General features: G+C 40.3%; 1 protein-coding gene across 8 annotated transcripts; it reads left to right on the top strand.

Moving 5' to 3' along the window:
- The first annotated feature begins 19432 nt into the window (after nt 1-19432).
- Nucleotides 19433-23594, top strand: Armcx1 (armadillo repeat containing X-linked 1). 8 transcript variants are annotated; one of them, XM_045141034.1, is made up of 5 exons: nt 19458-19507; nt 19934-19964; nt 21021-21198; nt 21325-21436; nt 21685-23594. In XM_045141034.1, the coding sequence occupies exon 5, from the start codon at nt 21800-21802 to the stop codon at nt 23195-23197; it is 1398 nt and encodes a 465-aa protein (XP_044996969.1). In that variant the 5' UTR covers nt 19458-19507; nt 19934-19964; nt 21021-21198; nt 21325-21436; nt 21685-21799; the 3' UTR covers nt 23198-23594. The 8 variants fall into 8 exon arrangements, with proteins under 8 accessions (XP_044996967.1, XP_044996969.1, XP_044996968.1 ...); XM_045141035.1 differs by lacking the exon at nt 19458-19507 and adding an exon at nt 19571-19595; XM_045141032.1 differs by lacking the exon at nt 19934-19964 and having other exon boundaries at nt 19433-19507.
- The last annotated feature ends 1336 nt before the right edge of the window (nt 23595-24930 follow it).

Here is a 24930-nt window from a genome sequence, read left to right on the forward strand (position 1 = left end):
GCTAACATGGGACCTAGGGAATCGAGCCTCGAACCAGGGGTCCTTAGGCTTCACAGGCAAGCGCATAACCTCTAAGCCATCTCTCCAGCCCTGTTTGGGTTTCTTGAAACAAGTTCTTACTATGTAGCACAGGCTGATCTTGAACTTGCAAGAGTCCTGCCTCTGCAAGTGCAAGGATTGTAGTATGTCTCATCATACCTAGACAGCACATGGATTTGTGAGGACATAATTCAATTCATAGGAACAAGCATAAACATGACAATATTTTTGTATCTGAAAGAAAGTGTTTTGGTGCAATTGGAATTAATCAGGGTTCTCTACAGGAACAGAACCAATAAAATGAATATATTATAAAGGGCCTTCTTTAAGTAGATTAGCATACACGATATGAGCTAAGCCAACAAATAAGGGTTGTGTCCAGGCTGGAGAGTCTGAAAACCATGTAGCTGCTCATTCCACAAGACCAGATGCTTAAGCAATCCCAATTTGATCCTGAAGGCCTGGAGGATTCCTGAAGAGATACTGATCTTCAGTGCACACTGGAAGGCTGAAGAAAGTGGGCTCCTGTGTGAATGACAACAGTAACAGGGTTGATGCACTCATGAGAAGGTAGCAAGGGCAGCCAGGCAAAAGACAATGCTTCTTCCTGGAACCTCTTCATATGCAATAGGTTGTCACTGGAGGGGCTGCTCACTCATCCATTTAGTGAAGGTCTTCCTTGCTCATTAAATCCTTCCTGGAAATGCCTTCACAGACTTACTCAAGAAGCATATACTTACTTAATTCCTGATCATATCTTTGACAGTAGAAGTTTAATTGTCAAACTAATGATGTCTAAATAGTTGCTTATATTGTTTTTCTTGATTTTTGAGTTTAGTTATCAATTTCCTACTGTGGGATATTATAACTTAGCTTTTTCTATACCTACTCCTGTTTACTCTTGTCACATATTTCCATTTTTTATACCCTGACTTCACAATTGTGATTTCCTTTTGTGGTCATATTGGCAGCATTGTTTTGACTATGTCTGTCCTATAGACAGCTAAATTATATAGCATATTAAGATTATTTTTCTTATCCTGAACAAATTTTGGTTTCCTCTAGATTTAATCTCTCTCCTTCTAAGTATTGTATCACCAACATATTCCCAAACATGCAAATAAGCTCACATATTACATATTCTATTACCATCATTTCCTTTTTTGGTAATCTTCTGACCTGCTCCAAACTACTTGCAGTATAGACAAACAAAGCAATGTTTATTTGAAGATCTATTTTTCACAACAGTCTCAGTGATTCTCTACTCAACATTGTGTTGGGTTTTCTGTTTCCTCTCTAACATCTCTATTTTTCTTTTTTTTTTTGTTTTGTTTTGCTTTTTGAGGTAGGGTCTCACTCTAGTTCAGGCTGATGTGTAATTCACTATGTAGTCTCAGGGTGGCCTTGAACTCACAGCCATCCTCCTACCTCTACATCTCTCTTTTTTTTTTTTTTGGTTTATGTCATCTTGTGGCAGTACATATCTTCCAGTAGTTTCCTGGAAAAAAAATCACAAATGAAAAGTGAACTTTTGCAACCTCTCAAGATACATCCATTTTTAATTTGTATTATGCAAGTTGTGTAGGTAGTGTCAGTCAATATGAGGTCATGAATATCAAAGTCACTTTGTGTCTAGATGACAGCATTGTAAGAAGTCCTCCCTTTCCTTTGGCTGTTAAATTCATTCTGTTACCTCTTCCTCTATGTTCCCTGAGCCTTGGAGCATGTGATGCCGAATTCCTTCTTGAGTATTTATAGGCATTTTATTTATTTCTAGGGGGGAGGGGCTCATGAGGCCTCACCCTGCTGAGGATTTATAAGTAATGAACAGTTGCTGGGGAGAGAGAGAGATGTTTTCTTCAGCAGTGTAGCTGCTTTTCAATTTCTTATGCTCCTGAGAACAAACCGCTCACCTATTGCTCCTGTCAGTAACCCCAATTAAACTTATTTATTCACCAAGCTACCCTTGAATGGGATCATTTCTTTTTTTCTGTCACTGGTGGCCTATCTGGGGTAAGTAGATATTTGTTCATCTCCTTAGCAAACATTCACCTAACAATGATGGTGCATAAGGTATTCCATGGGTGACAGCTTGGGCAGAAGCATTACAACCAGGGAAGGTAAATTCATATGCAAAGTAAATGATTATTCCAGTAAAAATAAAATTATGCCTTTTCTAGATGAAGGAAGCAGTCCAATGTAATCCACCTACCACTAGGAAGTTGGCTTCTAATTCTGAGAAATGGAACCATATTTAGGACTCATTGTTGGTAGGTAATGCTGGCAGATTGTGCACTAAGCAGTGACTATAGACAGGTTAGCTTTTGTGAATGGAGACCAATGTTTCTGAGTCCATCTTTAAAACAATGGGAAACTTTGAATATAAGCCCATTGTGAAATATGTAGAGTAGCTGTGGAAAAGAGGCTGATTAGAAACCATAGAGTAGGTGCGATGGTCCACTTGATAATTTAAATCTTCCTGTAATGAGTCCACCATTTCCTGGTTCACATGGTACACAACTATCTTCACACCTTAGCTTCTGTATTAGAAGTGAGGACCATGAGTATTTGAACAATCTCTTCTCATAACTTGTGCCTTCAGGGCCTGCGAGAACCCAATCATGTATTTATATAACACTTCTATTTGATGATGGAGTTCTGATTCCTGTTCATTAAATTTTGATGCAGGCTGGAGAGATGGCTTAGTGGTTAAGTTCTTGCCTATAAAACCTAAGGATTCAGGTTTGATTCCCCAGAACCCACATAAGCCCTATGCAAAAAGTGGGCCATGCATCAAAAGTTTGTTTGCAGTGGCTAGAAGCCCTGGTGCACCCATGCTTTCTCTCCCTCTCTCACTCCTTGCAAGTAAATAAATAAATAGAATATTTTTAAAAAGTTGATGGAGACAACACCCTATTCATAATGGAAACTTTTAGTTGCATGGCAAATTGGTGGTCCATGATTACCACTAAGGCCTAATAACAAGTCAAAACCTGTTTATTTAAGGGCAAGTACTCATCTGCAGATGACAGGGCTCTGCTCCAATGTCTTGTTCCATGGTGGTGCACTTAAAAGGGCTTGCTTCAAACAGAGTTTATATTTGTCAGTGACATTTCTGGTATTACTACATAATAAGTCTAAGTAGCAGAGCAACTTGCATGGCAGTCTGGACCTGTTATAGGCCTTTGTTTTGTGTGGCCCAATCAAAATGAACAGATTTTTTAAAAAATTCATAGCCTTGGGCTGGAGAGATGGCTTAGCAGTTAAGTGCTTTCCTGTGAAGCTTTAGGACCCTGGTTCGAGGCTTGATTACCCAGGCAGTACGCAGGTAAGCCAGTTGCACAAGGTGGCACATGCATCTGGAGTTCATTTGCAGTGGCTGGAGGCCCTGGCGTGTCCATTCTCTCTCTCTCTCTCTCCCTCTTTCTCTCTCTGTTGTGCCTATCACTCTCAAATAAATACATAAAAATAAACAAAAATTTTAAAAGTTTGCAGCGTTTCTTTTTTTTAGTTGTTTTTTCGAGGTAGGGTCTGATTGTAGCCCAGACTGACCTGGAATTCATTCTGTATTCAAACTCATGGCAATCTTCCTACCTTGACCTCCCAAATACTGGGATTAAAGGAGGGCAGCCCCATGTCCATCCTAAAATTCACAGCTTTTTAAGGTTATTCAGTAAATGTGACAGAATGAAACACCTAAACAAGAAATATGTTGTCCATAAAATCAAAGGATATCCGTTGGATATTGTGCTTCTTTTTATGTAATAAGAGTGTCCAGATGCACCACTTGATCAATTACCTTAAAAGAGATATCTCTACATACTACTGGAGTACTAAATATTTTGTAGAGGTTGAAGATTGATCCTTGAATTCATTTTTAGACATCCCACATGTGAATACCTTCTCAACAAATCTAAAGAAGTTCCTATTTCTTCCTCACTTTACCTGGTCAGCATAATGTCATCAACAAAATGGAGCAGTGTGATAAGCAGTAAGATAAGCAAGGGAAAGGAGCTCTAGGTCCCAGTATATGAAATTATGACATAAATCTGGAGTTGAAATACCCCTGAAGTAGGACACTTATGGTATGGCACTGTTCTTGATATTTGAGGGCATGCTGCTTCTGGTAGCTTTCCAAACAATGATTGAAATAAAAAAAATAGCCCTTTATAGATCAATACTGCATACCAGCTTCCAGGAATGTGTTAATTTACTCAAGCAATGACAGCACATCTGAAAAAGCAGCTGCAATTGCAGCTATTACCTGGTCAAATTTATCACAATCCACTGTTATTTTGGCAAGTTGAATGGGGATGTGTTGGGAAGTAGCACCCATCCATCAAGTTCATAATGGTGGCACTAATCCCCACACCCCCTCTAGCATTGGGACATTGCTTTGGTTTTCTCTTTTCTTAGACAGAGGCAGTTCTAGTAGCCCTTGTCCTTTCCTGCCAAAGTATCCCTCATCCCACAAACCAACATGAGATCCTGCTTTGTGGCAGAGTATGTTCATTCCATCTTTATGGAATCATTTACTATTCACATTATTGATAATTTAAATATGACTGGCAGTTATATGTGCTAAATACAGAATGGTAAACATTTGTCAATTTTAAGTACAAAATTGTGTCCTTTTGCTTTATTTTAATTAATTTTTAATCTAGCATGCAAAGTAATGGATCTCATCACATTTTCTTTCCTCCCTCCCTTCCTTCCTTCCTTCCTTCCTTCCTTCCTTCCTTCCTTCCTTCCTTCCTTCCTTCCTTCCTTCCTTCCTTCCTTTCTTTCTTTCTTTCTTTCTTTCTTTCTTTCTTTCTTTTTTTTTGGTTTTTCGAGGTAGGGTCTCACTTTGGCTCAGGCTGACCTGGAATTCACTATGTAGTCTCAGGGTGGCCTCAAACTCTCGGTGATCCTCCTACCTCTGCCTCCCGAGTGCTGGGATTAAAAGCGTGCACCACCACGCCCGGCTCTTATCACGACATTTTCATACATATGTGGTGTATTTTGTTCTCACATGTCACCCTCTCTCCCACTTCTCTAATGTCCCCTACCATCTCCCTCTGACTAGTTACCTTCTGTCCCCAAGTCAGAACCTCCTTCTACTATTTTTTTAATTATAGTCCATTACCCTCTCTTTTCCCCATTTCCCTTAAAATTTCTTTGTCCCTATCATGACCCACCATTTCAAGTTTTCTAACCATTCAGAAAAATATTAAGAAGAAAGTAAAAAGTCAAACATTTTTCTATTTACATTTTTTTCATGTATTTACATGCAGGGACTGGAATACAAAAAAATGATACATTTTTCATGCTAGAGTGGAGGAAAGTATAGAAGACTCATGCTGCAGTAGAGCGAAGAGTAGAGATTGACTTAAAGCACACAGGGCTTCATATAGCTCTCTCCATACTTGGGACATTGGTTCTCTTAGGGAGCTGTCTAAGATTAAGGCTGTATTTCAGTATGAACACATTGTCAAATATTCACCTCAGCTAGATGTGAAACTTTTAAAAAATTTTATTTACTCATTTGCAAGCAGAAAGAGACATACGGGGGGGGGGGGTGTTGGGAGAAGGAGGGAAAGAAAGAGAGGGACAGAGAATAAATGTGCCAGGGTCTTTAGCCAGTGCAAAGGAACTCCAGTTGTATGTGCCACTTCATGCATCTGGCTTTATGTGGATACTGGGGAGTTGAACCAAGGCAATCAGGTTTTGCCTACAAGCGCTTTTTATTATTTTTATTGTTTTACAAAGGTTATAATCCTATATTCCCTCTCCCAGGTCCCATTTTCAGAAGGGGCTCTCCTTATTGGAGTTGTTGGTGTTCACTGTTGGGTAATTGAGTCCTCTGTCAGTTTCGGGGGGGGGAGCAAGCTGTGACTCAGTATGTTTCTACCCACCCTATGGCTCTTAATCGTCCTCACTCCTTTTCCACGATGGTCCCTGAGACTTAGTGGGTCTGTTAATATTCTGGTTTAGTATTGAGTTCTCGGTAGCCTCTACATTTCTGGTTCTATGTGTTTTGATTGATAGAGTGTCTGTCACCCTTGTCAACCCTGAAGCTGGTGTCAGGGTAGCAGAGGGCACTACACTTGTGTTGCCACTTTCTCTGCAATTTCTTGTGAGCCCCAGCAGATGTGGTAGAGGTGGCACATCTTATGATAAGAAGTTGGCTTTCTTTTCTTGTCATATTGATGGATCTGGGATCTCTTGAATTTTCTCTGTTAGCTGTTAAATAAAACAGATTCCCCAACCAAGAAGGAGAGTAGCTTGGCTAACAGGGGAAATGTATAGCTATCTGAGAGAGTTTTGTGTGTGTGTGCTCAACCTTCTTATTCAGAGTCTATGAGTTTCCTGGCCATGGGATTCTGACTCGATTTCCAATACCAGACATGAGTTGTCTTCCACTGAGTGGGCATTGTGTCCAGCTGGAGAATAGTTGGTGACCTTCTAAGGGCTGTGTGCCACTATTGCACAAGTATATACATCTTGTCCAGCTAGTTGATTTAATAACTTGCAGGGTCCCTTGTTTGTTCATACGGTTAGTGACCATTGTCCCTTAGCAACTTCCATAAGGCTTTCAGGCACTATAATGTTTATCCAAGTAGGGACTAGTTTACCTCTCAGTTCCAGCATGGTATTTTGGTGACCTGTGGCCATAGCCTATGGTGTCTTTAACAATAACCTTTTAGCTCTGTCAGGTACTCAAGTGTTATGACAAAGGCCTGAATAGCTTTGGGGACTTCATGGGTCTCGTTGGCCAACAGCTCAATGTAGAGGTGAAGCTTTGTAGATAGTCTTAACGTCATTTGTCATATCTGAAGATGTAGACTTCAAGAGGAAGATTATATTTCAAAACTTTTGTGAAAGACCACACTAAACACAAATTCCAACCAATGCAAAGCTTCAATTATAAACAAAAACAAAAATCCCTACACATTACAGTTAACTTAATAGCATAATAGATCAGCCCTATGAATAATAGGAAAAGTACATCATTGCAATTATTCAAAGTTCACAGAAAATGTAAGAGAACTTTGAGAAATTCTAATTTGTGTTCCAGAGAAACTTGAGAGAACACAAAATATAAACAAGGACAAACTATTCCAAAAAAAGAGCAAGTGGACAGCTAAAATGTATTCTTGTCTATTTCAAATATGATTTGATAAAAACTTCACTAGATGGGTAAACAAGCCAATGTACATATGTGAAAATAAAATTGGTTACTTGGGAGATTTAATATTAAAATTATTCCTAAATTGCACAGATGTAAATTACAAAAGTTGAGTGGCATAGAGCTTAAACCTAAGAAATTCCATACATCTAAGGCTTGTAATAAATTAAACAAATAATGGAAAATTATTCTTGAACTTCTAAATCTAAATCACCCATCAAATGTTGAGTAATAAAAATTTGAAAGTACACATAAAAAGGCTAATCCCATCTAGTGAAATTTTTTTATGTGCAGAAAATTGTAAAACCTTACAAGATTCCAGAAAGAGGAAAAAGGGAACTTATAAAAATATCATTTATTTATTATTTGCAAGCAGAAAGAGATGGAGAGAAGACAGTCAGTTAGAGAGAATGGGTACGCCAGGGCCTCCAGCCACTGCAAATGAACTCCAGATGCATGCTCCACTTTATACATCTGGCTTTATGTGGGTATTGGTCATTAGGCCTTGCAGGAAAATACCTTAACCATTGAGTCATTTCTCTAGCCCCAAGGCAACTTTTGAATAGGGAGACATTAGAATGTAGCTGGATATATTACATGAAAAAATATACTGGAATGTTGTGGAGCAATATCTCTTAAAATCCTAAAGAGATCGTGAACCCACCGTCCTGTACATGGCTAATGAATCATATTTTGTGTGAAATGGTTTGTGAGGTTTAATGTGATTGTCAAGAAAGAATTTCTAATATTGTTGTCACAAGTAATATTATAGCGATAGAATTAAAATACACAGTGGTATGATCACATTTGGTAATAAAGTTTAGGAAGAATTAACAGCTCATTAAAAGTCATATTTTATTTGAGGTTAGGAATAGTTATATAGTAGTTAAATTGTGACCTCAGGATAAAATATTTATAAATGGTTGTGAAATTTTTAATTGTAGCCACTAGTGGACTTTCATTATAATGTAGAATTTTCAAATGGCAAAAGGGAATATATGTCTGGGAAGCCCCCCAAAATGTAATAATAAGTAATGAATATGCCAGACATGTTGACACATGCCTTTAATCCCAGAATTTAGGAGGATTGCTATGAATTTGACAACGCCCTGAGACTACATAGGTAAGCCTGGACTAGAATAAGATTTCACCTTAAAAAGAAAAAAGCTTCTGGATTGGGGACAGGGACATAATAATAAAAAGAACATACAAAAGAAATCATGAATAATATAATACATGATGTGTGAAACATAAAATAGGATCATAAAAAGATGTCACAATTAATATGAGTGGTTGAGTTTCCCTATTGAAATACAAATACTTTCAGGTTGGCTTTATAAAAAGTCAAACAATATGATGTCTGTATGACAAATATCAACAATAGACACAGAAGGTTGGAGAGATGCCTTAGTGGTTAAGGCACTTGCCTGCAAACCTAAGGACCCAGTTTGATTTCTCAGTACCCAGGTAAGCCAGTTGCACAGGATGGTGCATGCATCTGGAGTTTGTTTGCAGTGGCTAGAGGCCCTGGTGAGCCCATTCGCTCCCTGTCTATCTTTTTCTCCCTATCTCTCTCTCTTAAATAAATAAATATATATATAAATAGCACAAGAAATATACATGGAAAGCCTGAAAATAAATGGAAAAAGATACCAGTTACATAAGAATTTTTAAATCCTGAAGTGGACTGGAGAGATGGCTTAGCAGTTAAGGCACTTCCCTGCAAAGTCTAAGGACCCACGTTTGATCTCTCTCCCAATCCCATGTAAGCCAGATACACAAAAGGTGAGGCAAGCACAATGTTGCACTGTCCTAATAGGTGGCACAAGTATCTGGAGTTGTATTGCTGTGGCTAAAGCTCTGGAGCAACAATTCTCTCTCTCTAAATAAAGTAAAAATAAAAATTTAAAAAAATCATGTCTATAATCCCAGCACAGAGGAGTCTGAGGTAGGAGGAAGATAGCTGTGAGTTTAAGGTCATCCTGTACTACATAGTGAGTTCCAGATAAGTTTGGGCTAAAATGAGACCCTGATCCAAAAAAAAAAAAAAAAAAGAATTTAGATAAATTTGTTAAAATTGATATTGGATAATATAAATTTAAAGAAAAATCTATTAAATGAAACAAATCATGTTAGTTTATATTTCTAAACATTATGCTTCAACAAGAACATTTAAGAAGCCACCAAGGGCTGGAGAGATGGCTTAGTGGTTAAACGCTTGCCTATGAAGGCTAAGGACCCCGATTCGAAGCTCAGTTCCCCAGAACACATGTCAGCCAGATGCACAAGGGGGCGTACGTGTCTGGAGTTTGTTTGCAGTGGCTGGAAGTCCTGGCGTGCCCATTCCCTCTCTCTCTGCCTTTTTCTCCCTGTCTGTTGCTCTCAAATAAAGAAATAAAAATAAACAAAAAATTTAAAAAAAAGAAACCATCAAATATAACATTGTAATGTACTAATACTAATTATCTGAAATGCAGCAGATACCCTATTATCCAGTGAAATTTGAACTAGTGGCTTAGCATTGAAAACAATTGAGACATAGGAGAAAAATGATAAAATTTATATTAGGCATTTTGTTTAACTCAGCACATATAAAATTCATATTAATTTGGCTATCTTTGAAATAGGACCAGAAAGTTTACTTAGTGTAAAAGTCTTCTGATCAATTTCTCATTTTTCTTGATTATCTATGATTTATCATGTATGATTTACAGTTTTACTGTTTAGGCCAATGTAGTTTAGCAGATAACTAAAGCTTACCCATCATTTATAAGTAGAAGGTTCTTCCAATTTAACATCAATTTCTAATTGTCACTTCCATTGAGCCCCTGGAAACTACTCTTCTCCTCTCTGTTTCTGTAAGCTTGATCATTTTAGATACCTCCTGTAAGTGAAATCTCAGAGTATTTGTCCTGTGATTAGTTTATTTAACTTAGCCTGATATTTCTGATATTTCTCAGTTTCATCCAGTTTCCTTCTTTAAGGCTGACTAACATGGCAAGTATGTTTTCTTTTTTCATTATTCTATTCTTTTTTTTTTTTTTGAGGTAGGGTCTCACTCTGGTCTAGGCTGACTTGGAATTAACTATATAGTCTCAGGGCGGCCTCAAACTCATAATGATCCTTCTACCTCTGATTCCCGAGTGCTGGGATTAAAGGCATGTGCCACCATGCCCAGCTCCTCTACTGTTTTTTTTTTTTTTTCTATGTCTTGGTTATTGTGAATGATCTTGTTGAGCTTTATCTCTCTTTGTCTGTGTGATCACTGCATCATGTGAAATTTATGTTAATTTTTGGAGGAACCTCCATATCAAATTCCACAATAGGTACACTATTTAAATTTCTTTCAGGGTTTTAGGTTCTCAACATCTTCACAAATGCTTGTTACCTTTGTCTTTCTTATAATAGCCATTCTTACTAGAATGAAGTGATATCTCATTGTGGTTTTAATTTATATTTAACTAATTATTAGTAATGCTGAGCATTTCCACTTTATCTGTTGGTTAATTTTATGTCTTTAGGGAAAATGTATATTCAGATCCTTTGCTTATTTTTTTGGTGGGGGGTTCCAAGGTAGGGTTTCACTCTAGTCCAGACTGACCTGGAATTCACTATGCAGTCTCACGGTGGCCTTGAACTCACAGTGGTCCTCCTACCTCTGCCTCCCGAGTGCTGGGATTAAAGGCATGTGCCACCATGCCTGGCAGATACTTTGCTTATTTTAAAAAATTGTATTTTTTGTTTTCCTTTTTCCCTCTGCTGAATTGAATTCCTTTTATAGTCTTGATATTAATCCTTGTAGAAAGACTCCATCTTATTTTATTTTTCTGTTATTTCTTTTTTTAAAATTTTTATTAGCATTTTCCATGATTATAAAAAAATCCTGTGTTAATTCCCTCCTCCCCCCCCACTTTCTCCTTTGAAATTCCATTCTCCATCATATTACCTCCCCATAACAATATAAAATATCAACCTTCCCTTTATGTCTCCTTTTTAACTTACTGGCCTCTGCTACTAAGTATTTTCCTTCTCATGCAGATGTTATTTCTTTTTTAGAGGCAGGATCTCACTATAGCCTAGGCTGGCCTGGAACTCACTCTGTAGCCCAAATGGGCCTTGAACTGAGTGCCATCCTCTTACCCCACTCTCCTGAGTGTCAGTATTATAGATGTGAGCAGCTATACCTGGATAAAAATATTTCATTTTAAAGATGTCAGGTCTCAAATGAAAGTACAGATTTACTCAAAGTACTGCACTAAATATCAACTTTTTCTACTACTATTTATGTTTCTATGAAGAAAGGTAGAAATTATTGAAAGCAGTTGATGGTAGAAGAGGCACCATGCAACACTTCAATATTGTTCTGTATCTTACAGATGATGGAGAATACTGGGAAGATCCAGGATACATCAATACAACAAGATAGTCAACTATCTACTATGAGAAGCATCACCTCCACTACATCTGCCAGGGCTAGTAGTGATTGTGGAGGAAGGGGCGACACATGTACTGCTCTCACTGCTATCCTAAAACCCAATTCCACACAGATGGGAATAGACACTGTGGTCACTCAAACCTCATCAAAGCAGAGATCCAGAGGCTACAGAGAATTCAACACTAAATCAGATTTCTAATATGCCCATCCAGGCTCAGGAAATATTTTGGAAGAAGGGCAGAAAGACTGTAAAAGCCTCATGGTGGGTGAGATTAGCCTGAGGCATAATCCTCCCACAGAGATTGCCTGAGCCTTTAGGACCCCACAATGAATGCCAATAACCCTACTGAGGAGGACCCTCAGTAGAATGGGGCTGAGGGGATATAAGAATATAGCTTTTTTATTAAAAAAAATCAATAAATAAATATAAAAAAGAAGTGTAGAGAAAGTTCGTGTGTTTAAAATAAATAATGGTGCTACTGAGATATCTTAGCAAGTATGTGTGCTTCCTGTGCAAGCCTGAGGGTTCAGGTGGCCAGAAACTTCCTGAGTTTGAATCTCCAGAACCCACATAAACAGCTAGACATGGCCACACATCCCTCTAACTCAGTCCTGCAAAGGGGAACAGAGAATCACCCAGACACCCAAAAAAACAGCAAGTTGTAGTATCAGTAAAAGACTCAGACTCAGATAACAATAGGCAGAAATCCCACCTCTTCAGCAATTTCCTATCAGCATTCCTGAACTGTTTGTGGAACTGGCAAAATGTGTAGTACAGGCTGGTCTCAAATTAAAAATAGATCCATCATATGATCCAGCTATGCCACTTCTTAGAATATATCCTAAGGACTCTTCTCATAACTATAGAGATACTTGTTCATCCATGTTTATTGATACTCTAACAGTAGCTAGGCAATGGAACCAGCCTAGATACCCTTCAACTGATGAATGAAAAATAAAGAAGTGGTATATATATATATATACATATATATATATATATATATATGTGTGTGTGTGTGTGTGTGTGTGTGTGTGTGTGTGTGTGTGTGTGTGTGTATAATTTATTTATTTGAGAGCAACAGACAGAGAATGGGGTGCCAGGGCTTCCAGCCACTGCAAACAAACTTCAGACACATGCACCCCCTTGTGCATCTGGCTAACATGGGTCCTGGGGAATCAAGCCTCAAACTGAGGTCCTTAGGCTTCACAGGCAAGCACTTAACTGCTACTCCATCTCTCCAGCCCAAGATGTGGTACATTTACACAATGGAGATTTATTTGGCTGTAAAGAAAAATGAACTTATGAAATTTTTAGGTCAATGGGTGGATCTAGAAAAGATTATACTAAATGAGGTAACATAGGTCCAGAAAGTCAAATGCTGCAGGTTCTTTCTCTTATGCAAATCTGAACTTCAAATGTAAAGATTTTTGTGTGAGTTGGAGGAAAAGCCAGTAATAGAGGTCAGGAAGCTAGAAAGGGGCTATGAGGGAGCAAGAAGAAGGGAAGGCTTAAGGTGAGAGTTTAGTAGATATGTAAGTAGAGGGGCAGAATTCTGGGGGTGGAATGATCTAAGTAGGGTCAGGAGAGGGGATGGATGGGAGGAGAGGATAGAAGGAGGGTTAATCCAAATTTAATAAGTTATGAATAAGCCATATTGAAACCTACTTATTTGTCAGCTAAAAAATATATGCTTTAAAAAAGAGAGTTTGGGCAGCAGTATCCCTTGGAGGTAGATAACACTATACCCAGAAGCTATACATTGTTATTAGAAAAAACTCAGTACCAGGAATGAGATACCTTCCAATAAGTTGTTGCCCAGGGAGGCCCATGATGTCCCCAAAACATTACAGACTATTGCCAAGGATCTTGGTTTCCCACTATAACTAGATGGTAAGACCCTGTTGCTGATGATTTCACATGCTTAGGCTGCAGGTCACTAAGAAATCAAGCTGGAGCTGAGTGGGAAGCGTCCTCCCTCTTGAATAGCTGTTGGGATGCTGGAAAGAGCTATGCAGCACACAGTCTTTGAGGGGAGAGGCCATCAAAGTTCTTAACCAGCAGTAGCCATAACTGGCTTTATGTCTGGCAAGCCAGGCTAAATGTACCAGCTGGTGCAATGGTGGCATGCATGTTATGGGAGAAAACAGCTGCTCTCTGATTAGATTTGAGGCCCACTTCATGGGAGAGAATTCATACCTGGTACTGAAAACCTAATGAAAAGCCTTTGGTTTGTCGGGGGGGGGGGGGAGTCATTAGCCCTAGGGGGAAATTACTACTGTTGTATCACTAAATGGATGTATTATGCCCACCAAACTGCCCTCTGAACACTTATGTTTATGCTCATATATCATTGCTACTCTCATTTTGGTTACAGAAGCTTCTGTTTTCAGATTTCAGTCACCACTGGGGTGACTTAAAACTCACTAAAGTTCTGAGAAGAAGTGACATTAAAATGTTCAGCACTGAGACATCTCTATCACACCCTCCAAGGGTCTAGGACTATTGCAGAATAGGTGGCAAAAAGAATGTACGAGCCAAAGGAGGGAGAGAACTTCTTACAATGCTGTCTTCCAGATACAAGGTGGCCTTGATATTCATGATCTTACAGTGGCTGACACTGCATACACAACACCTGCATAATGAGAGGAAAACACTGATCATATTAAAATAGAAAAGAGACTAGTCAGAAAGAGGAAAGGATTCAGGGGAGGGGGAGATTTGTGAGGGGAGGAAGGGGAGTGTTGGGAGGGGACCATGATAATGGTATATCATTTATATTTATGGAACTTGTCAATAAAAAGTTTTAAAAGAGGGCTGGAGAGATGGCTTAGCGGTTAAGCGCTTGCCTGTGTAGCCTAAGGACCCCGGTTCGAGGCTCGGTTCCCCAGGTCCCACGTTAGCCAGATGCACAAGGGGGCACACGCGTCTGGAGTTCGTTTGCAGAGGCTGGAAGCCCTGGTGCGCCCATTCTCTCTCTCTTCCACTATCTGTCTTTCTCTCTGTGTCTGTCGCTCTCAAATAAATAAATAAAAAAATTAAAAAAAAAAGTTTTAAAAGAATGGGCACAAGAGCAATGAAACTGCACACATGATGTCGTGGCCAAAGCAGGTAAGTTCCCCCACTCACCACAGGCAAGCCATGGCATGCCACAAAGGCACATACACATGCACACAGCACACACCCACAAGCAAAATTAAATAATGAAATATATAGAGAGTGCCTGCATTTAAAATAAATAATGAGGGGTGGAGATATTGCTTAGTGGTTCAGGCATTTGCCTGCAAAGACAGAGGACCCAGGTTTGATTCCCCAGGACCCACGTTAGCCAGATATACAAGGGGGGGGCACGTGTCTGGAGTTCATTTGCAGTGACTGGAGGCCCTGGCTTTCCCATTCTCTCTTTCCCTCCCCCTCTTTCTTTCTGTCAAAAAAATTAAATTAAAAGTATATTAAAATAAATAATGAAGTGTGGAGACAGAAAAAAACAGAATAAGCCTGTTGATGGGGATTTTTTTTTTGTTTCACAGCGAGTAATGTTAAGGGTTTTTAAGGGGTAACAGTATTAGAAGCACCAGGAATTAGGGCAAAAATGTTGGTGCATATTTAGGGCAGGGAGTGAAGGAACCAAAAATCTTTATTCAGTTGGTCATGTGCCCTCTTTCAAAGATTTTATTTATTTTTATTTATTTATTGGAGATAGACAGAGGGAGAAAGAGACAGAGAGAGAGTGAGAATGAGCACACCAGGGACTCTAGCCACTGCACATGAACTCCAGACTCATGCACCACCATATGCATTTGGCTTACACGGGACCTAGAGACTTGAACCTGGGTCCTTAGGCTTCACAGGCAAGCACTTTATTTATTTATTTATTTTAAATTTTATTTATTTATTTGAGAATGACAGAGAGAGAGGGAAAGAGGCAGAGAGAGAGAGACAGACAATGGGCTCACCAGGGCCTCCAGCCACTGCAAACGAACTCCAGACACGTGCCCCCTTGTGCACCTGGCTTATGTGGGTCCTGGGGAATTGAGCCTCGAACCAGGGTCCTTAGGCTTCACAGGCAAGCACTTAAGCACTAAGCCATCTCTCCAGCCCCGGAAAGCACTTTAAACACTGAGCCATCTCTCCAGCTCAGGTGTCCTCTTTTTTTTTTTTAAATAATTTATTTGTTTGCAAGCAGAGAGGCAAAAAGAAGATAAACAGATAGAGATAGATGATAGATAGATAGATAGATAGATAGATAGATAGATAGATGATAGATAGATAGATAATGGACATGCCAAGGAGGGTCTCAAGCCTCTGCAAATGAACTCCAGGTGCATGTGCCACTTTGTGCATTGGGCTTTATGTGGGTACTGGGAAATCAAACCCTGGTCATTAGGCATTGCAGGCAAGTGCCTTAATGGCTGTGTTGTCTACCCAGTCCTCATATGCTATCTTGATCATCCATAAGTATATATATTTTGGGGTTTAACAACAGGGAATAAGAGGCTTTAGAATGTGAGAGGAGTTGGAGGGCAGCACATTCCCCTCTTTTTGATAGGGCAAGGCAGATTAGACTATCTCTGCCTCCCTCACCCTGGGCTATCATGGCCTTAGTAGACTGGAATCTAAACCAGGGGCAGGTTGAGAGCAACTGTCAATCACAAGACTTTCATGGAGCAAGCAACCAAGATTTAAAGCAGTCTAATACACATTTTTCTTTAATCGAGTCAGGATTGATTGTATAGCCTTTTTTTTTGTCAAATTGCAAATTGAATTAAAAGTAGAAAAAGGAAGGTCTTTATAAGATGGCCAGAATTACACAACTAGTCTTTAATTTATGGACTATTTAATAGGTCATGTAAAAATTCCAAATTTCATTTTTTAAATAGTTTTTATTTATTTACTTGACAGAGAGAGAGAGAAAGAGACAGAGAGAGAATGAGCACACCAGGGTCTCCAGCCACTGCAAATGAACCCCATTTGTGTGCGCCCCCTTGTGCATCTGGCTAAAGTGGGTCCTGGGGAATCAAACCTGGGTCTTTTGGCTTTGCAGGCAAATGTCTTAACCGCTTAGCCATACCTCCAGCCCCAGTTTTCAAGTTTTTATTTTTTATTTTATTTATTTATTTATTTTTAAATTTTTATTAGCATTTTCCATGATTATACAAAAATATCCCATGGTAATTCTCTCCCTCCCCCCCCACTTTCCCCTTTGAAATTCCATTCTCCATTATATTACTTCCCCATCAATTTTTTATTTTATATATTTATTTATTTATGAGAGGGAGAGAAGTATTGTATCTATGCAAATAGAACAGATTATTGGGGGTGAAAAGGTCTAAGTGAGGTCAGGGAAAGAGACTGAGTAAAGAAAAGGTGGTAGGAGGGATAATAAAAATCTTAGAAGATATAAATAAGTCATATGGAAATCTACATTTTTGGACAATGGAACACTCAAAAGCCATAGCTTGTTACCTGAAAATTTTTGGCACCAGGGATGGGGTACCTTTCAGTGAGTTGTTGACCAGGGAGGTCAGTGATACAACCCAAAACATTATAGGCCATTGCTGAGGCTCTTTGTTTCCCCCTTCCCAGCCTGGGCATTTTCCTGCTTGCTTTCTGAATGTCTTTTGTTCTTGGATACTCTCTTGCTTTGCTGGGTATATGATCTTTCTCTGATCCCTTATGTGAGAGGGATCCAGTGAGTTTTTGTCCAGGGAGGTCCCTGATACCCCCAAAACATTACAGGCCATTGCTGAGACCCTTGGTTTCCCACCAGGAATAGATGGTAAGACTCTATTGCTGAAGACTCCACATACTTGGGCTGCAAGATCCCTGAGAAATCCTACTGGAGCTGAGCTGAAAACCTCCTCCACGTAGACCAGCTGACAGAAAGCTGGAAATAGCTATGGTGCATGCAGTTAAATGGGAGAGAGAGAAATCACTAGTAGAGGTACTCAACAGTGGACACTTGCGAACCTTAAATTTGGTCAGCCAGGCCAAATGAACCAATGAGTTCAATAGTGGCATATCTGTTATGGGGGAAACCAACTACTGTCTAATTGGACTGGGGGCTTGCTTGATGGTTGGGAATACATCCCTATTACTGAAAAACCTACAACAGGGGTAGTCATGAGCCCTAGGGGTGTAATGTCTGCTGGTGTCTGGCTAAGTGTATATACTATGCTCACCAAACTGCCCAGTAAATACTTCTCTTTCCATATATTAATGCTACTCTCACTTTTGGTTAGAGAAGCTTTTCTTTTCAGATGGCAATGACCTTGGGATGACTCAGAAGGTACCATGGTGCTGAGAAGAAGTGACAAAGGAATGCTCAGCACTGAAATATCTCTATCACACCTTCCAAGGCACAGGGTCCTTTATGTAAGAGATGGCAGAAAGAATGTAAGAGCCAAAGGAAGGGTAGGACTCCTTACAATGTGCTCCCCCCAGACACAAAATGGCCTGGATCTCCATGACCTCACAGTTCCTGATACTACCTACACAAGACCATCATAATAGGAGGAAAAGATCATGATATCAAAATAAAAGAGAGACTGATTGAGAGGGGGAGGGGATATGATGGCCAGTGGAGTTTCAAAGGGGAAAGTGTAGGGTAGGGGGCTGAAGGAGGAAATTACAGTGGGTTATTGTGTACAATTATGGAGTTGTCAATAAAAAATAAATTAAATTAAAAAAGAGAGGGAGAGGGAGAGGGAGAGGGAGAGGGAGAGGGAGAGGGAGAGAGGGAGGGAGGGAGGGAGGGAGAGAGAGAGAGAGAGAGAGAGAGAGAGAGAGAGAGAGAGAGAGAGAGAGAATATGGCATGCCAGGGGCTCTAGTCACTGCAAACAAACTCCAGGTGCATGTGCCACTTTGTGCATCTGGCTTTACATGTGTACTGAGGAAGGAATCAAACCTGGGTCCTTTGGTTTTGTAGGCAAGCACATTCACTGCTAGGCCATCTCTCCAGCCCTCTTGTTTTCCTTTTTCAGAGAAAAGCTGCTTTTATTTTATTTGATAATTTTATACATGTCAAGTATTTTGATCATAATCACATATAACCTTCTTTTCCCCCTCCCCTCCCGCTGAATCCCTCCTTCCCAACTAATACCCCATCTAGTTTGATGTTGTGTGTGTGTGTGTGTGTGTGTGTGTGTCACACTGAATTTAATTAGGGTTATTTGCATGTGGGGTTATTTACCAGAGCACATTCTAGTTACCAGTGAAAACTTTGAAAGTTGCTATTTGGCTGTAACCAGGAGATATCTTTTTGTGTGTAACAAGAAAAAGAAATTAGTAAGACCTGCTGTATTTTCCCCTTTAACATCCATTTTTTTTTCCCCGCCGGAATGACCATAGCATAATTTTATAACCATGGTGTAAAAGTAAAGCACTATTGATTTAAAAAAAATAGAAATATTTTTAAAAGTAATACCATTCCTCTGTCTTCTTTTATGAAATCCTGCTCCCCATTTAGGGGTGCTGAGGAAATGTTGGACATTTTTGGCTGCAGAAGGGGTGCTGTGAGTGTGTGTGTGTGTGTGTGTGTGTGTGTGTGTGTGTGTTGGAAGTTGGAATAAGAATAAAGAAAACACAAACTTATGACTGGAAGAGGAAGAAAAGATCAATGTACAAGGCAAATGCAGCCTCTTTGTGTTAATTATAGAAGGACAAATTCTAACCACAATGGGTTTGGCAAAGCGGAAAATGAATGGCAGAACCTGATGTGGCAGAGAAGGAAGGGGGCGGGCTATCTCCTGTCGCAGTGCTTGTAGGAGTGGTAACTGGGGTCCTGATCTCTCCGGTGACGTGGCCCTCACGTGAGCCAGAGCCGAGGAGTGCAGACGTCCTTCTAATCCTGGTCTGCGTCTGGTCTGTTTGCCTTTTCTCTCTTATTTGTCGAGCGTGCAAGTGATAGGAGACAGAAATTGGCTTTATCCTGAGGGAAGGAGGAGAGAAGGTAATTGCCTGGATCCTGGCAGGCAGGTCTGTGTGAGGATAAGCACTGCCTGAGGATCTCTGCCTTGCGGGTAGCGGAGGGCTGAGATGCCAGGGACATAGATAGCCTGCTTTCTCCACAAACTTGCACTGTTTCTGGTCCTTATTAGAACAAAAAAATGGATTCCAGGGTAGATCCTAGACTAGGAGAGGGGGGATTCTTTGGGATGCCAGGACCTTGAATTGGGCAGGGCCGGTATTAAGACTGATGCGTATGTGCCCATTTATCAAGCCAGAATATTGAGGCAGTGTTAGTCTGCTGTTCCCCTGTCATTCATTAGAGTGCTGTACCTTTCTCAGAAAAGGAATAATCTACACTGAATTCCTGAAGGTGAGTGTAAAGCTGAGATTGCTCCTCGGGCTCTAAAAAGGATTGTGATGGTTTAGGATCTTGCCATAATTCGGGAACTGTTAACGACTCTGCAGCAATCATGCCTTATTATTTTTGTCGGATAAAGGATATCCACAGGGAAAATGGTTATCATCGTGCAATGGGTTCGATTGGGGAGGAGAACAGAAGAGATCTTTTAATTTTTCACAATTTTCAGTTTTGCTTACTCCCGGGACCCGCCTCCCTGTCTTCTTTCCTGTGCTTCCAAAGGGGTGTGGTTTTACTGGGAAAATGGCCGACCTCAAGAGGCGGGGGCAGAGGGATGCTGTGTAGCTGGAGTGCTGGTGTCTGCGGAGAAGTGGGGGTAGAGCAAGGACCAAAAGATGAAATCCGTCTGACAAGTAGGTCCCTGAAATTGGAAAAGTTGTTTTTGGGACGATCTAAAGTGCTGTTCCCTATGCTGAGCCTTCTCTCTCCGCCGCATCACCAGTATCTGGATTTCGCGCCTGAAAATCAGTCCTAGAACAGGGAGGAGAGGAAAACATTCCAGAACAAAGTATGTCAGAGGGAAAGTGATGGCGCTGTTTAGGGTTTCGTGGTGTAGATAATGATGACTGCTAACACGAGTGGACCCATGGCCTTCTGCTGCATCTATCTCCTTTTCCTTCCTTCTCACACGGGATGATTTCAGGCTTGCAAAAAAAAGTGCTCTGCAGATAAGAAACTAGGAAGGAAGTGGCTTGGAGAAGATAGTTGTCAAGAGAGTGCTGGAGTGGACGTGGGGAGGTCGTTATTATACTGTTTGGTACAGTGTCCTTGGTGTTAGTCTGTTCGCCGAGCACCCCGCTTGTCAGTCCTTGGGTTTGGTGCAAGCAGAAACCAAGATAAGGGAGGAAAGAAATTACTCTTGAGCAGACGCAATTGCTGACGGAGGAAACTGTCTTGGTATCTTTAAAGTGGTGGGGATGGCAGAGCAGGGGTGGAACTTGGTATCTTTATGCATTTCGCACCTATTGGCTTGCACTCTCTATCCACCACTCTCTTTCTTGTTACCAGGAAGAGCGTGTGTGGCGTCACCTTTGGAAGAAGTGACTGACTGGGGAGTGTGTGCCTGCTAGAGCTAGGAAGGCGGAGTTGAAATAGAGGATCATTGAAAGAGAAGGAAGGAGACCTAGGAAGAAGAGTAGGATGGAGATAATGAATTTTAAAGCAACAGCTTTGTGAAGCAAAGAAGGTGAGAAATACAGTGGAATGAAGAACAGTAGAAGGGGGATTTGGAACATGGGGAGTTCTATCCTGGAGTGAAGTCCTTTGGTCTCCTGAATTTTCAGCTCTGGCTTTCCTATTCTTTTGCCTACAGGTCTACAGGAGCCTAGAAAGAGGAGGAAGGAACTGCCTGGATCTCTCAGCGTGTAGGAGGGCACAATTGTGTCAGGACGTCTGGAAGGGTAGAGGTCTTGGGGAACTTATAAGTACGTTCAATTTAACATGCTTTGGCAGGGTGGTAGAATGTGAGGTTGGAGAGTCTGAATATGTGTGGGAATTTTCCAAAACTGTTTCCTGATGGAGGAAAGCAATCAGTGAGCAATACCAAGCTGGGAACATTTACACGGGAACATTTGCAAGTTTATGGATAAGTGGTCAGCATGCTTACATACTTTGAAAGGCGCAGAGAAGTCCAAAGACGGACATTTTCCTTTTTTTTTTTTTTCCCCCTTAGGTCTCACTGTAACTGTGGCAGCAGCACCTGCCTCTTGCAGCAGAAGACTGCCCTCACCTGGAAGTTTCTCTGGACCTGAGCCAGCCCAGGTTAAGGGATTCACCCCAACTCTACCATGGGCCGCACTCGGGAAGCTGGCTGTGTGGCAGCCGGCATGGTCATCGGGGCTGGAGCTTGTTATTGTGTGTACAGACTGACCTGGGGGAAAGATGATAATGAAAAAATGTGGGATGATGAAGAAGATGAAGAGGAAGAAGAGGAAGAGGAGGAGGAAGAGTCTTATAGTGACACTTCAGAAATTGGGGGTGAGACTGAGAGAGGGGCTACAACTAATATTGGGGTGAGAACCGGAGGCAAATCTCAAGGTGACTTAAAGGCCAAAGCTGAGGTGAGCTTGAGACTTGAAAGTGGTCCAAGTGTAAAGAAGGAAGCCTGCCCAGAACCCCAGAGTGGAGGTGGTTTAGAGGCTAAAGCTAAGGCCCTTTTCAGCATCCTGAAGGAACAGGCAAGTGCAAAGGCAGGCAGAGGGATCAGGGTTGGTAACATCTCTGGGAACAGGACACTGGCACCAAGTTTGCCCTGCCCAGGAGGCAGGGGTGGAGGATGCCACCCCACGAGGAGTGGATCTAGGGCTGTGAGCAGGACAAGTGGGAAATCCAAGGGAAAGAACCGAAATAAGAACACCAAGGCTCCAGCTACAACATGGCCAGTACGCAGGGGCAAATTCAACTTTCCCTATAAAATTGATGATATTCTGAGTGCTCCTGACCTTCAAAAGGTCCTTAACATCCTGGAGAGAACAAATGATCCTTTTATTCAAGAAGTAGCATTAGTCACACTGGGTAATAATGCAGCATATTCATTTAACCAAAATGCCATACGTGAATTGGGTGGTGTCCCAATTATTGCAAAGCTGATAAAAACGAGAGACCCCATTATTAGGGAAAAGACTTACAATGCACTCAATAACTTGAGTGTTAATGCTGAAAATCAGGGCAAGATTAAGACATATATCAGCCAAGTGTGTGATGATACTATGGTCTGTCGCTTGGATTCAGCTGTGCAGATGGCTGGACTAAGATTGTTAACCAACATGACGGTGACTAATCATTACCAGCATTTGCTTTCCTATTCTTTTCCAGACTTTTTTGCTTTGTTATTCCTAGGAAATCACTTCACCAAGATACAGATCATGAAACTAATTATAAACTTTACTGAAAATCCAGCCATGACAAGAGAGCTGGTCAGTTGTAAAGTACCATCAGAATTGATTTCCCTGTTTAATAAAGAATGGGATAGAGAGATTCTTCTTAATATTCTCACCCTTTTTGAAAATATAAATGACAACATAAAAAGTGAAGGGCTGGCATCTTCCAGGAAAGAATTCAGCAGAAGTTCATTATTTTTCTTATTCAAAGAATCTGGTGTATGTGTTAAGAAAATCAGAGCATTGGCCAACCACAATGATCTGGTTGTGAAAGTCAAAGTCCTCAAAGTCTTAACCAAATTGTAATTGGTGATTTTGTCTAAACAACACTGAAGTCATGTTTCGTAGATGCACGTGGGAACAATGTGTTTTGTAAATTGTTTTGTTTTCACTGTGCTTATATGGCAAAGAAATCTATTCAGCTGCTATTTAGGCATAATGAATACCACCAATTATCAGCATCGATCAATGTTGGGTTAACTGGGCCATTTTTAAAGATGCCAAATACATATTAGAGCTTCTACAAAGAAAGCATTTATTGATTTGATTTGCTACCTAGATTGAAATATTTTTATTCTTTATCTAAGAGAGTGAAGTAATTATACATCATGAATAAGCTATACTTTTGTATTGAGTTTTGATTTACATTTATTAATCTAAGACTTGTGTTTTACCAATAAAGTTGTGTTTAAGAAGCAAAAAAGACACTATTTGGGGTTTATTATCTGTTTGGAAAGACAACACACACATATTATAAATTAATAACTAACAAACCTGGAGAGATGCTTCCCAGCAGTGCTGAGAGGTAGCAGAGACCATTGCCTGCACCAGTGCCCAGGGAATGTCTTACAGAGAAGGGGCCTTTTAAGTAAGTTGTGCTTGAAGGATAAGATTACAAAAGGTCAGACAGCCATTTCAGGAGGGAAGATAGGAGAAAGAAAGGCATAGAGGTGGTAATCTAACTTCAGAGAGCAGGCTGGCCCATCTGAAAACATGTGGGAAGGAAAAAATTGTCAGAATTAAGAATTTCTTAATCAAAACTAACAAAAAATAAGTAAAATTGAGAGGTTATTAAAGGAAGATTTTTTTGTGCATGATTGGCTGATAGTAATTATAATAAAAGCCTTCCAGAACCACAGCTTGCATAGATTTCACTGAAACCTGACACAAAACCTGGATATCTGCCCAGTAAACTGTGCAACCTTGGACTGATAGTACTCCTATTAATCATTGTGGCTAAGGATTTTAAATATAAGATGCAATCCTCTTCCTTTGTGTTTACAAATTCCTCCTTGTCTCAGTTCCTTTGACTATGCCCACAGTTTATTATGGCATGTGCATTGCAATAGTACTACCTTTCTACTCCTAAATAAGCAGGTTATTTTTGCATAATCTATTCCTGATTTTTTTATTATTATTTGGGATGACAACAGAATAAACCGGATATGGGGAAAGTGCTTGGTGAGACTGTGTGGAACATGGCCTAGCAATGTCGTTATGTCCCAATGTTATCCCTCTGAATTTCAGGAAGGATTGTGCCTGTGACTATGGGTCACAGAGAAGGTAGCTTTCTCCCTTTAGAGATGATATTAGAAACACAGAATATCCTGCTATTTTGTGTGTTTTTAAAATGTTTATTTATTTTTGTTATTTTACAGAGAGAGAGAGAGAATGGGTGCACCAGGGCCTTCAGTCACTGCAAATGAACTCCAGACACATGTGCCCCCTTGTGAATTTGGTTTACATAGGTCCTGGGGAATTGAACCTGGGTCCTTTGGATTCACAGGCAAGTGCCTTAACCACTAAGCAATCTCTCCAGCCACATCCTGCTATTTTGGTTTTATCCTCAAGTAACAGTTTGAGGGTCTATGCCAATCCAAATGTGCTCAGAGTTAATTTTCTAATGATGGATTTCAGTTGTTTATAAATTGAACCCGCTCGAATGCACAGCACTTCAAGGCTCAGAAAAACCAGTTATTTATTAATTTATTTTTGAGGCAGGATCTCACTCTAGCCCAGGCTGATCTGGCGCTTACTCT

Source organism: Jaculus jaculus, chromosome X (assembly GCF_020740685.1).
Source record: "Jaculus jaculus isolate mJacJac1 chromosome X, mJacJac1.mat.Y.cur, whole genome shotgun sequence".
NCBI lineage: Eukaryota > Metazoa > Chordata > Mammalia > Rodentia > Dipodidae > Jaculus > Jaculus jaculus.